Source organism: Neomonachus schauinslandi, chromosome 6 (genome assembly GCF_002201575.2).
Source record: "Neomonachus schauinslandi chromosome 6, ASM220157v2, whole genome shotgun sequence".
Lineage (NCBI taxonomy): Eukaryota > Metazoa > Chordata > Mammalia > Carnivora > Phocidae > Neomonachus > Neomonachus schauinslandi.
Genome location: NC_058408.1, coordinates 135,188 through 148,718, shown reverse-complemented (window position 1 = coordinate 148,718; position 13,531 = coordinate 135,188). Strand labels below are relative to the sequence as shown.

The 13,531-nt window shown below is 47.3% G+C and overlaps 1 protein-coding gene across 7 annotated transcripts; it reads right to left on the bottom strand.

Annotated features, from left to right (window-relative positions):
• Positions 1 to 3,465: 3,465 nt before the first annotated feature.
• Positions 3,466 to 12,698, bottom strand: LOC110573583 (chromatin target of PRMT1). 7 transcript variants are annotated; one of them, XM_021682202.2, is made up of 7 exons: positions 12,417 to 12,698; positions 11,722 to 11,803; positions 10,039 to 10,192; positions 9,332 to 9,415; positions 7,296 to 7,482; positions 6,363 to 6,500; positions 3,466 to 4,704 (listed from the first exon to the last, which is right to left on the bottom strand). In XM_021682202.2, the coding sequence occupies exons 2-7, from the start codon at positions 11,784 to 11,786 to the stop codon at positions 4,499 to 4,501; spliced, it is 834 nt and encodes a 277-aa protein (XP_021537877.1). In that variant the 5' UTR covers positions 11,787 to 11,803; positions 12,417 to 12,698; the 3' UTR covers positions 3,466 to 4,498. The 7 variants fall into 7 exon arrangements, with proteins under 7 accessions (XP_021537877.1, XP_021537878.1, XP_021537881.1 ...); XM_021682203.2 differs by lacking the exon at positions 12,417 to 12,698 and adding an exon at positions 12,066 to 12,227; XM_021682206.2 differs by lacking the exon at positions 6,363 to 6,500 and having other exon boundaries at positions 12,417 to 12,692.
• Positions 12,699 to 13,531: the final 833 nt, after the last annotated feature.

The following is a 13,531-nucleotide window of genomic DNA, read 5'->3' as shown; positions in this document are numbered from 1 at the left end:
ATAGCCCTGCTGCTGGAGCTACGTGATGAGCCCCCAGGAAGCCCCTAAGAGGGGAGGAAGGGGCCTTATCCTCAGCCAGGCCCTCTTGCCTGGAGGCCTGGAACCCTGGGGAGTGGGAGGCTGTGGTGGAGGCTGGACTAGATGGTGGGCAGCAACACTGCCATTGGTTCCAGATCAGACGTCATGGGGTCATCAAGGGGAGAGGGAACCACACATGCCCTGCTGCCCCTGGCAGCTTGTTCAGGCCACCCCGACTGCCTTCTCAGGTCTGACAGACAGCCAGACGTCAGATAGTGTGGAAACCACTGAGGGTGTCGGCTTCTCCCCAGCCACCCTGCCACTGCCCAGATTCAGGTCCACTCCGGTGATTGGACGAACACAACAGCCCTGAGGGTCTCCCAGCCTCCACCGTTGCTTCCGCTAACCCATCTGCACCTCCCTCCAGCATTGTGTATATCACCCCACTTGAAAATCCGCAGTGGCTCACCACCACCCGAAGCATGAAGCCCAAGCTCTTTAGCAGACAGTTAGGCTCTGGGCTACCTGATCTTGTCAGTCGTGCCTCCCACCCTAGGTTGGAGGACCACTGAACACTCACTCCCCAGCATGCAACACACGTTTAGGCCTCTGTACCTTTGTATTTGTTGTTCTCTGTACTTGGGAGATTCTTGCCCCTTCTCTGTCAAACTTCCCTTTTCTTTTTTAAATAGGCTCCAGGGCCAGTGTGGAGCCCAATGTGGGGCTTGAACTCACGACCCTGATTGAGACCTGAGCTGAGATCAAGAGTCAGATGCTTGGGGCACTTGGGTGGCTCAGTCAGTTAGGCGTCTGTCTTCGGCTAGGGTCATGATCTCAGGATCCTGAGATTGAGCCCCGCATTGGGCTCCCTGATCAGTGGGGAGCCTGCCTCTCCCACTGCCTCTTCCTGCCACTCCCCCCTGCTTGTGCTCTGTCAAATAAATAAAAAAAATTTTTTTTTAAATTTGACAGAGAGAGACAGCGAGAGAGGGAACACAGCGGGGGGTGGGGGTGGGAGAGGGAGAAGCAGGCTTCCCGCCAGGCAGGGAGCCCGATGTGGAGCTCAATCCCAGGACGCTGGGATCATGACCTGAGCCGGAGGCAGACACTATGACTGAGCCACCTAAATCAAATCTTAAAAAACAAAAGTCAGATGTGTAACCCACTGAGCCACCCAGACACCCCAAACCTTCCCTTGACTTTCAAGGTCCAGCTCACCAACCTCTTTTCTGCGGTCCCAAGACCCCCTTTACAAAATTTTTAAAAATAATCTCTACACCCAAAGTGGGGCTTGAACTCACAAGCCTCAGATCAAGAGTCACATGCTCTACTGAGCCCGCTGGGGCCCTAACCCTCCTACCAAACCACACCTTGTCAGTGTCTGCATGGCAAGCCCTTGGCAGGTGGTGGTTCAGTGAGTAAAAGGCTGACCCAGGAACTGGCCTCAATCTCCTTGTCCCTCTCTACCCTGGACACTCAGCTGGGACTGAAGGTGGAAGAAGTGGGCACAGGGCTCAGGAGATGCCGAGAACTGCAGTGAGCAGCAGGAGGGCCGGAAGGGCCTGAAGCTGGTAAAGTTCCTTGTGCCCATTGCTGGGAATGAACTTCTTCATGAGGTAGGACGAATATAGTGGAGGGTCCACTGGGACCTTCAAAGCAGGCCCCCCACCCCCACCACCTGACGGTTCACAGTAAAGATTCACGCAGATGCTGGAAACGGCAGCCCCAACTTGGTCTTAGCTCACTTCGCTGCAAGGTGGGCCCATGCAAGAGATGGGTGTAGAGGACATGGGGCAAGTCCTCCTGATGGCCACCTGTGGGCAAGAGGAGCCTGGAGTCAGCAGGATGGTAGGGCTGAAGCACCCGGGGAAGGGGCAGTCTGGGCTAGAAGAGGCTGACCTATGAGGGAGCAGCTAAACCACACTTAGCAGAGCCCCCCACCCTTCCTTTTCTAGCTCAGGGGGTGGGAACATTCAGGGACTGTCCTGAAATGAATCTCCCAAGCGAATTCCATCAATGAGTTGGAGGGCAGTGCCAGGAGGCTCAGTGCCACCATTCCAGTGTCCTGCTCTCCCACTTCCCAACTCCCTCAACATTTTGCTTTTACTCTGAAACTTTGCCAAAAGTATGTGGGGCTATCCGCAAGTAAAAGAAGGGGGGACGTGGGCATAGAGGTGTGTGGGGCACTGTGGCCCCTCCCCCCCCACCTGGCCAAGTTCCCTTTTCCTCACATATGCCTCAAAGCCTTTCGTAAATCTTTTTCTTAGGGGATCTCAGTGGATTAAAAGAGGGATGGGGAAAGAAGTGGTTCAAAATCCACCAGATTGGGGCGCCTGGGTGGCTCAGTTGGTTAAGCACCTTTCAGCTCAGGTCATGATCTCAGTGTCCTGGAGCCTAGCATTGGGCTCCACGCTCAGTGGCAAGTCTTACTGGTATTCCCCCTGCCCACCTCGTTCCCGTTCTAAAATAAATATCCTATTTGGGGGCATGCACCTGCTACCTAGGGAGACTGGCGAATAACCCCTGAGAAATGGCTCATCAGAAGTTGTGTGAAGAGGGTGAGGGACCTACTCACCCTGCAGTTCCTTTTCCTTCTTCCCATAGGTGTCCTGTAAAGTGCCTGATGTAACCAGTGGATGTATTTGAAAAGGGCACCCTGTCCACTGCCAAGCAGCACTTCCCTCACAAGTCTTGGGAGCTGACAAGAGTCAACCTAAGGGACTACCTAAGAGACTACCCTTACAACTGGACTTGCCCAGATAAATATACTTTCCACCCCACCCCTTCCAATTACATGTTATGAACACCTGTCTGACCTGAAGACCTCCAGCCTCACAGTTCATTTTTAATAAAGAGAAGCGATTATAGCACACTCAGAAACCAGATCAGGTGGATTTTTAAAAACGTGGTTGTCCTCTACCACCACCTGGTCTTCTCAATCTCACTCTTCTACAGGACTAAACCACTTGCTTCACAATCCAGAGGCTAAGAAGCCCAAGTCATACAGATAGGATTCAAGTCCAGGATGTCTTGACCAAAATTTCCTTCCCAGCATGCCACACACACCTCCCAACAGTTTAGGGAACAATGTGTCTCACTAGCAACTGGTTTGGTTGGAGGTAGTTAGGTTCTTTCCCACAGCACACGGGAAAAGAGAAACCAGCACCAGGGTCCAGAATACTGCCTAAGATTGTTCCGCTGGAGCTTCCTATGGGCCAAACAGGCCAGAACATTATTTTGTGTGGCTATCCACCTTTCTTCTGCCAGGCTTACTCAGAGGGCAAATTCTTCACTTTCAGGCTCAAGGCCCTATCTCCATCTGCCCCCCAACCCTGATTTTAATACTCCTATGAAGAAAAGGACTCTGAATTCCACAAGGGGTAGGTCAGGGTATTGTTATAGTGACCACAGCATTTCAAGGAGCCCAACAAAAGAAAAAGTCCTGACTAGATTTGAAATGATTTCTTATGATAAACCAGAAATACAAGATTCCACTGAAAACTGGAACAGTTGACAGAATATAGTTGAACTTAAACCTTCAAAGGGAAATAAAAAGAGGGCCAAACAAAGCCAATGAATGGAGAAGCCCAGGACTGGTTTGGGATAAACATAAGGACAATAGCATTCCAGCATGGGTATGTTCTGACTCCTAAAAGGTATCTGCCATCATTCTATCCCTTTCTCTGAAGCATCTGCCCAAACCAAATGCCCATTTCCTCTCTATTAAAAGTGTAAGCCAACCCAACAGTAGCTCTTTGGACATGATACAAAGCCAAGAGCTAAGTTTCTACATCTCATTTCAGGGTAGAAAGCGCACACACCCAGCCCAGCACACTTGTTATGTGGTGTCAATGTACACAGAAGTTAACTTTAATCAAATCAGAGGTGTTACCACGTGTAACCTGTTATGTGGCCCTGTGGCTATGTCAGTGTCCCTAATTTACTACACTAATGTTATCAATGCGGCAGAATTTGAGCTCCACATTTTCTGAACACTTCTAAGAGGCTTTATATTAAAGATCATGTAGAACAGAACCATCTCTCAGAAACCTAGGCATCAGGAAGGAACACTGATGGGTTCTTTCTGGGGCTTTTTTCATGGGGACAAAGAGATGACGAGAGGAAATGTTAGAACATGAGAGCATACGACAGATGAAGGGAGGCAGAGATGGGAAGAGGGTTTTCTAGCCACAAGGCCACCACATTCATGTTCAAAGAGAAGTCAGAGCGATGGGGGGGGGGGGACCCCGAACAACAAAATAAAACCCAAGTCAGAGGAAAAAAGGGTTTCATACAACACAGTATCAAAAAAGTAAAAGGAACACACTAAATGCACAAACTGGTGGCAAGTTAAGTCCATAGCCTATTGTGATAGGTCCTTCCAGCATCAATCAGGTTTCTTCTCCATCTGTTATCTCAAGGTTATTTACAGATATGGTGACTTTTGAACAAGAGTCTCTCACAGGAGGGTGGGCAGGTTTCAGTCATTGGTTTCTGGATCTGTTTGTGCCATGTAGGCATCCAACTCCGCATCCAGGTGTCCTTTTGTTTTCGACATGTATGCATCCAACTGGTTGTCCAGCTGCTCCTTGGTCAGTACAGGGCGAGTGAGGGCACCTCTCCCTCGTCCACGTCCTCGGCCTCGACCTCCAAAGCCCCCTCTTCCCCGACCTATCATACCCCGACCTGGCCCAAGGGGAAAAAAAGGAGACAGTTACAAGTAGGTTTAATGGGTGTTATGGCAAATGCCCCTCAGAGCAGCAGGGCCTAGCTGAGAAAGGCTGAAAGGGCAGGGCAAAGAGGAGAAATCTGGAAAAACAGGAAACACATTGGGTAGAAAGCAACACATGGAAAGCACACATAATGAATCCCTGTTTACAGGCTCATCTCTAAATGCTATTTAAAGACTTTATTCTGTTGACAAAGGGAAAATAACTGACAATTAAAAGAATCTTAACCTCTCCTAAAACAAAGAAATTACCTCAAGTCTGAAACCCACTGTAAGTTCATAATTAAAATACACTATAGATAACCTCACTTAGGGAAGAAGTAACAAGGGCACAGAGAAACGGGTGCAGGGCTATACAGTTTTTAAAGTAAGCCTTACTGAAGATCTTTCTAGAAAACTAGCTCATCTCTCCTCAAATTTATTAAACCTAATGAGCTGACCCCACATCGGGAGACTGAGGAGTTGTTCTGACATCGGAACAAAGTGAGAAGACGGGGGATATATTTAGAGTAGTCCCAGCCAATTCTATCTCAGATTCTATTCACCTTATAATTATGGTTATCTGAGAGGTGGTTTCAATTCACTTAACAAAACATATGCAGCTTTTTGAAAAGCTCCTTTAGACTCCCCCCTACCCAGCCCTGTGATGCTCTCTCAGAAACCAGGTCAAGATAACGTGGAAACGTACTATTTCATCCTGAAACCCAAACTAGCTTGTACTTCACTCATTAATCCAACAATATCATGGGAGAGAAGAAAACAAGTCCTTGGCTATCAAATTTCCTAACAGTTATTATCCTTTGGCAACTTCAAGGTCATAAATTATAGAAGACCCGCCACACACTATAAAAGGACCAAAGCAGATATACACAGGGGCTATAGGAATAGATTTTCTACCCCCTTGGACAGGTGTTGTTGAGAGTTTTCCACTAAGCTCTAAAATCAGAAAACTCCCACGAGATTTGGATTAATGACAGCAACACCATTAAGTTCTTTTCTATCTGGGTCATGAGGTCACAAAACAAGTATCACTAAGTCTCAAAGGTAACATTATCAACAAGAGTCAGTCAGTTAACTGACACGGTACCTTCTTGCTTTCTACCTTGATTAAAAAAAAAAAGTCATCTCTGATTTCCTGTAGACACAAACTTTACCTTGACTTTACTTGGCTTCAAAGTCAATATCCAGCTCCAATCTCCTCATCCTTTTTAACTCAGCTTCATTTCTGTACATCTCCCTCTTCTTTATTCTTAGACTCAAAGCGGGGTTTTGAGCTATGGGATGGAGTGTGTGGTGGTGGGGCAGAGACACAGAAAGGTAAAACCTCAAACTGACCATCTTGTCATTTTAGTAATACGATTTAAATTGCAAGAACGTAGAAAAAGCCTGAACATAATCTGGCTCTGACGTGTACCTGACTGGCTCTTAAGACAACCCATGACAGACTTTTTGCACTACCAGCATGTGAATTTAGAAAATAAGCCAGTTTCAAAAAACAAAACAAGACAAACAAATAAGCCTGCCTATGACTTGAAGCTGTGCAGAAAGGTGGCTCTGAGTTTTGAAGGGAGAGAAATAAGGGGGAGCTATTCTCTGAAGTTGGTAGCTGACTAACCTCTACCACCGATTCCGCCACGACCCATAGCTCCACGCCCTAGGCCCCCTCTCCCAGGACCTCCACGACCTCGAACACCACCTCTTCTTAAGCCCATTCGGGGAGCTACGGCTCGTCCACCTCGGAGCAGGTTTTGACCTTGGAGAGGAGGCATACAATGTATATGCAGGTAAATCCAAGAGAGACAAAGTAGACTCTAACCAAAGGAAGGCGGTGAGGGTTAAATGAGAGTTAATTCAGTTAATTTTTAGGTTGGGTGGGGCAAGCTGTACACCAAGTGTGAACAGATCAAACTGCTCTTTATTGAATCAATTCAACAAGTCTGACATCAAACCCATTTTTGGAAGAAGCTGGGAGTTAATTAGTAAGTACATATAATAAATATCTATTGAATAATCAGTAAGTGCCTAGCATTACTGTAGATTTAAAAAATAAATGATATGGCTCCTGCTCTCAATACATTCTTACAAGGGACAAGAAACAACACAGGGAACAGTGTTAACAGTGCCCAAAATGTAACATGTAGCTATGGGTCAACTTGTCCTCTCTTTTCCAAATATAACAGCGTATTTCACTAGCACAGAGATGATTAGTTATGATACAGGCCAAGGGACCAAATATTTCTTAGATCTGACTTATTTCTAGAACTTGCATGTGCTTTGATTCAAGCAGCAGCAGGGTGTTTAGACGGAATGGAGATGACATGAATTACCTGTCGTTACGCAGGTCATAGCCTCTCACCATTGCACATTATCAGAAAGGGAATGGTATCGAGAAAAGACATGCAGCACTATTAAAAATATGTGATTTCAAAAGTTATTAATTATATTAATACAAATTCAGGCTTCAAGATGTTAAAACAAATGTGTCCATAAGCAGCCCAAGAGAAAAGGGAGGGGTAGGCCCAATAATTATCAGGTACACAGCACTGACCTCGGAGCGACATCCCGCCCCTAAGCAGGGTTCTGGTGGCACGTCCCCCACGTAGTCCTCCTCGGGGTAAGCCTCTCTGGATTATGGGCAGGCCTCGTCCTCCGATTGCTCCCCTGGCCAGGGTCCCTATGGGTCGGCCTAACCGTGCCTGGATGTTACTCTTACCCAGGCGCTGCTTTAAGCTCTTCTGGAAGAAAAGGCGTTGGGGGATTGAGATCAAAAAAGCATTCTAGTGGGATTCAGCAACTCAAAGTGCAGAGAAAAAGAAGCAAGTGAGATGGCTGTGTGGAGGGAGATAAACCTGCCATAGATGTCACAAAGATCCTAAACCAGAAACTAGCCTTTACCTCAGGACACGGTAAAAAAGCAGAATTGTGATCCAGAGCCTTTATGAAAGCTAAATTGATATCAACAAAAATTACCTACGTTTGGCTACAGAGGCCATACACCACTCCTTGGAACTTAAGTTTTAGTAAGGGCTCCGTATTTCAAATCCTGGATTCTGCTGTTTTTGAACCACAGGTTGACAATGATACAACTTGATTCATACTTGCCCAAGGACTACCACTGTCTTCAAAGGCTTACTCAAACACCATAGGAAGTTCATCACACTCTGGGAAATATTTTAAATTATAAGTTCATTTGAATTCTTGTCACTTAAAAACAAGATTTGATTTTTCAGTCAAAGAGGCCAGTGTGTTCCATTTTTCCTCTGAGTATCTATCTCCAGACGGTCCACTTTTTACCTTAAGATGTAAATAAACACAAAAAAGTCAAACCTCCTTTCCTTATATTTCTTAAATCGCTATTAATTCCATGTCTCCCCTTGCAAACAGCTCCATTAAGCCAGTACAATAACCTTTAATTCAAAATACTCAAATGTATCTCCAGAGAGTAAGCTAACTTTCATTAGAATTAAAACAGGTGATATAATCACAAAACTCAGGGCCGTATTTGAGAACAAGGACACACCACTAATGGAGATTTTCAATAATCTGTCCCTCAAAGAAACTATTAAGACAACATCTCAGCGAATTAAATTCCTTCAAAGGAAAGATAACTGTGTAGCCTTGAACACAACCAAGGCCCCAGCAAACCTGTTTTCCTATAAAACCATCAGTCAAAATGAATGAAAAAAAATTCTGTGTAACCTCAGGCTTCACCCATAAATGGCTTACCAATGATTTTTTTTTTTTTTTTGCAACCACATGCTGTGTTATTAGCTTTCTAGCACAAGATAATAAACTGCTTCTAAGCAGAGGGACAGGCTCTGAACATTATGCACCTAGACATAACCAACCTTAGGAGCCTGTCGCATCACTCCTGACAGCACACAATTAGGAGATCAGGACTTCTACAAATCCCTTCTGTTCGATGATCCGGAGTATATTCTCCCAAAATCCGTGCTTCAGAGAAGAATGCACAGTGCTTAGAAGTTCTCCCTTCCTAATCCTTTGCTGCCAGCAACAGTAGTCTCTAACACAGTCGGCAAGCTTAAAAGACATTCCTATACCATCTAGTTTTCACTCCAGAGCTGTGCTGTGTGCTAAGGAAGCCACTAGCCACATGTGGCTATTTAAATTACAAGTAAGTAAAATTTTAAAAGCTCCTCAATCACACTAGCCACATTTTGAGTGCTCAACAGTCACACTTGGCTAGTGGCTACCATATTTGGAGAGCAGATGTAGAGTATTTCCTTCACTGTGGAAAGTTCTCTCAGATAGTTCTGCTCCAGAGGCAACTTTCTGCCCAGCCTATACTTAAGGTTTCTTCTAGAAAGGTCCTTTGGAATGATGTGTCAGAGACTTATCTTCAGCAATTTATAATAGCTACTCTTGGAAAATGGTGGGGCCCTTTTCACTGCTTTCCTGAGTCAGGGACAAATACAGAACTCCATGGCTTAAGGCGGCTGAAGCAGAAGGCCTTGTTTATTTTTGGTCAGTGAGCCTAACAGTTCAGGGTGGGGGTGGGAGGGTGTTATATTTAACTGCCAAATTTATGCACAGCCATGCAGTGCTACCAGTTAAAGTCCTTACAGTTGCATGGCATCGCCCTCCAGACGCCCAGCCACAGCTTGGACATATCCTTCCACAGCCACTGTCCGGACTTGCATATAAGGTCTATGAATAATAAAGAGCAGGTTTTATTTCAGGTCTGAATAAGGATTACCTCTTACTGGAAATCTGACAGAGAACCCACTAATTCTTAAATTAATTATTCAAGCTCTCCCTCTATTTTACTGACAAAACTTAGGTGCTGTGGAGATGAAGGTCACCCTACTCTTTCTGTATTTTAGCATCGGAAATCTCTGGCTAAGGCTGTTCAGACTTCCTGTGCTGGGGGAGAAAGAGTAAGATTATTTCCCTCTTTTGTAAGTCATTTAACATGGAATAAATAAAGGATTTTCGGAAGGTCATCTAAAACAGAAACCAAAATTTCTTTGTGGTAAAATCCAGTGACTCGATTTTAAGGGCAAAGGATCAGAAAAAAAGAGATTAATATTCATTGATAACACAGAAATAGGCCACTCTGATGGCAAACTACCTAAAAGAAGAAAGACAACAAAAAGTTACTTATTGGTACCTGCCAAAATGGGAATTCTCTGAACTTCTCTTTCCTCCAGAGAAGTTTCTGCTTTTGCCCTGAGCCACCTTGCAATCATCCTTCACGTCCTGACAGCCTCAGTGGACTGCCTGATAGAGATCACCAGCTGCTTCTGGAGCATTAAGACCCATCCTCTCACCTGCTTAAGTTTTAATGCTGCCTGGACAGAGGGTCTATTCTCCATCTGCTGGGCCAGTCTTCTGTTTCTGGCACTGGCTAGCTGCTGTTGTTGCTGCATCGAAGCCCGAATATTCACTGGCATCGGCTGTTTGTTCTTCAGCATATTAGTAAAGCTTCAAGGTCGAACAGAATGGATGTTTAAATAAAAGCTTTATTACAAAACATTTATTGGCATTTTCATGGCTTGCTAGACCAGGAGCTCCAGATCCCACGAACTTTAAGTAAAGTGGTACACTTAGATCAAGGCTGAAGTGGGTTAAAGACTCCTCTGCTTCCACAAACTTGCAAGAATCAGAAACTTAGAAACGCAGCTAGGTGCAGCACATTCAATCAAAAGTGATAACAAGGGCTCAGGTAACGGCTTTTAAGAGAGGTGGAAGGTATGAAAAACACGCAGTAAGCAGATATGATGACAACAAAAGACAGAAAATGTAGTTTCAAAGACAAACAGAGAAAGCCAAAATCTTGGGGGAACCTGAGAGTGCACTGTAAAAGCAAATATAAGGAAGGCCTAGAGCACCTTCAGAGCCCACGGAAATAGTACACTCATATGAATTATAGGAGTATATCTTATTTTCTTATGTATTTCTTTGCTTAGTAACATGTAAATATGGACAATCAGTATATCATACCCTAAGAGATAAGAAGCAGCACATATGCTTCAGAAAAGAAAAAAAACATCAAGTCAATCTTTTAGTGGTCTAACATCAACTAAATAAAATCATTGGTCAAAGGCACTCAATACAGAGCTCTGGGAAATAGAAACTGTACGTTAAGTACCTTAACTTTTCTTAGTCTCAAAGGATTACTTTTCCTAACTCCAAGTGATTACTTCTGAGAAAATCCGATTACTTTATTTATTTTTTTAAAGGTTTTTATTTAAGAGAGAGCACGAGAGGGGGGAGGGTCAGAGGGAGAAGCAGACTCCCCGCCGAGCAGGGAGCCCGACGTGGGACTCGATCCCGGGACTCCGGGATCATGACCTGAGCCGAAGGCAGTCGCTTAACCGACTGAGCCACCCAGGCGCCCAAAATTAGATTACTTTAATCACTTAACAGCTTGTGAAGACACTCCTCTCTTAGTCCTGTCAAATGAGTTCAATGCCACAAAAAAGAAGAACACTCAATTGTCAAAGAATCTAACACAGAAACAAACTAAAAGCAGGACTGAAAGAAAGAGAAATGGAGCAAAGCAAGTGCCTCTTACAAGGCCCAAGAATGGCATTCAAGGGCCTTTGGACATATCCACAGCTTGCTACCTGCCTCTTACAGGCCAGACACAACACTGCTGGCCTTGGACTGGGCAGCAAACCTACTGCAGCCAAGGTACCACGCTACCGAGCTGCACCACCCCTGTATCAACGTAAAAAAAATGTGAAGAAGAGGGAGGGTGTGAGGAGTCTTTTAAAATACATCCCACCAGATAAATATTTCAGACAGCTTAACATAAAAATCTACTGATAAGGGGTTTTGAAACAACCGCCCAATTTGTTTCGTGTACCACATAAGATGCAACTAAAAACAGAGGTCTGTAGCCTTCTGTTGGTATTTAGTTTAAAATTGGTTTTTGTGCATCGGACCCCAGGGCCAAGTTAAGGAATGTTTTCTTATGAACGAGCTGAAGTTGCTGTTGGCTGCCTCACCGCTCATTTAGAGACATCTTGGTGGTGCTTTTTAGCACAACTTTCGGCGCTGACTGTGCAGCCATCTTCAAATCCCGAGAATCTGCAAAGGACAATAGGCAGAACGAGCGCATCAGAGCCAGGACCCCTCGTTTCCGCAGGCATCACAGACCCGGCCCAGCAACGATCGGAAACAAAAGGCCTGGACGGAGGGCCACTGAGGGTCCCACAAGACTCGCCCTGGGTGCTTCCATTCACAGCAGCTGCCGCAAACAGACTTCAAGGCCGCAGGACAGAAAACACCGCCCTAACCCCCAGGGGCAGACGCAGACCAAGCCAAGGGAAGCGTAAGTGCGGCTTTTCACCTGGAGTAGCCCTTCCAGCCGCGGCTGCCAGAATCTCTCAGAAACACAAGGAACCCGGATCCCCGCCCCCCCCACGTGAATCCCAATCTCGGCGGTGAGGCCGGGGGGGGGCGGGAGGAAGGCCCCTCGCTGCTCCTCACACGCAGCCAGCACGCAGAGCCCCCGACCTAGACACACGGTGCAGGCAGAGCCGCGTCAAAGGCGGCTTTCGGCGCCACCACCGAGGGGGGGCCTCGGCCAGGGCCCGGCGCCCGGCGGCGGCCGGCCCCACCCGGACGCCGCCACTGCCCGGTCAGGGCCGCCGCCCCGCCGCCGCCGGCCCCGCCCTCCCGCCTCGCCACAGAAACGCACCGAAGGAAACGGACGCCAGTGCGCCTCCCGGGGCTGCCACCACGGCTGCGGCGCGCGGGCCGGGGCCCGGCGGAACCTGAGTTGACTTGGTGGGCGGTTGGTTAGAGGTGTAAGCGGTAGGCTGCTAGGTTAGCTCGTTGTTGCCAGCCGGCTGTCTGGTCGGCCGGTCCGCCTGCTCGCCCGCCGGCCCTTCTCTGCCTTGCGTCGGTGCCACCACAGCCGCCGCCGCCGCCTCCCGCTCCGTGCCCAAAACAAAATGGCCGCCCCGCCCAGAGCCGAGTGGGACCGGCTAAAATGGCGTCGACGCAATTACGCCGGACGTCAGATCCGCGCACAGCCCGGTGATGGGAGAAGGTGAGCGCTACGCCTGCGCGGGGCTTGGGGCGGAGCCCTAGGGGGAAGGCGGGGCTTTAGCAAAGGTGGGGTGTGAGTTACACTCCGCCCCGCCCCCGGAGGGGCGAGGCCAGTGCTCGCGGTTGGTGGTCTCGGAGGTTCTCGGTCCAGGCAGGGTGGTTGTAACCTGGACCTCTTAGAGCAGTTTCGGTCTCGGGGAGAAAGATGTCGCGGCGCTCCGCCCCTGCAAATCCACCGAGGATTTGCCTCGGTGCCTCTTCCCGAGCACCTGGGCCCCGGTGCTGGACGCGAAGAGCCATAGACGCCCCAGCCAAGGCCAGGGCGCCGGATCCTCCGCCGGTCACCAATGCCTGTGCATATTTTTCTCGTCCTGAATATTGTTAAATCCCTATGGGGGGTGTCTTTGTGTCCCTGCTCCCCCTTCCATGCCCTCCCCATCTGCCAGTCCTGTGCGTTTCGATGCAGACCTACACAGGATTTTTCTTATGCCTGGGTACACAATAAAAATACTCAGATGTTTGAGGAATGAGTGAATGAACACATCTTCAACCCTTCTGCATATACATGCATCATGATCCTTTCGTTTTCTTCCTAGCATTTGTGTGTGTGTGTGTGTGTGTGTGTGTTTAATGGTCTGGCATCCTTACTGGACTTTACCTATGTGACAGTAAGGGTCGTGTTTGTTTTGTGCACCACTACACCCCCAGTTTCTACACAATGTTTAGCACATGGTAGGTCCTCAGTAAATATTCTTTGCAGAC

Bases quoted from the DNA above. Each gene is read 5' to 3' on its own strand.
- LOC110573583 (XM_021682202.2), bottom strand. From the start codon at position 11,786: ATGGCTGCACAGTCAGCGCCGAAAGTTGTGCTAAAAAGCACCACCAAG. The intron at 7,483-9,331 runs GTAAGGACTTTA...CTTTTCTTCCAG, and splicing joins GAGGGCGATGCCATGCAACT to AAGAGCTTAAAGCAGCGCCT. The intron at 4,705-6,362 runs GTTAGTCAGCTA...CCCTTGGGCCAG, and splicing joins TGGCGGAATCGGTGGTAGAG to GTCGGGGTATGATAGGTCGG.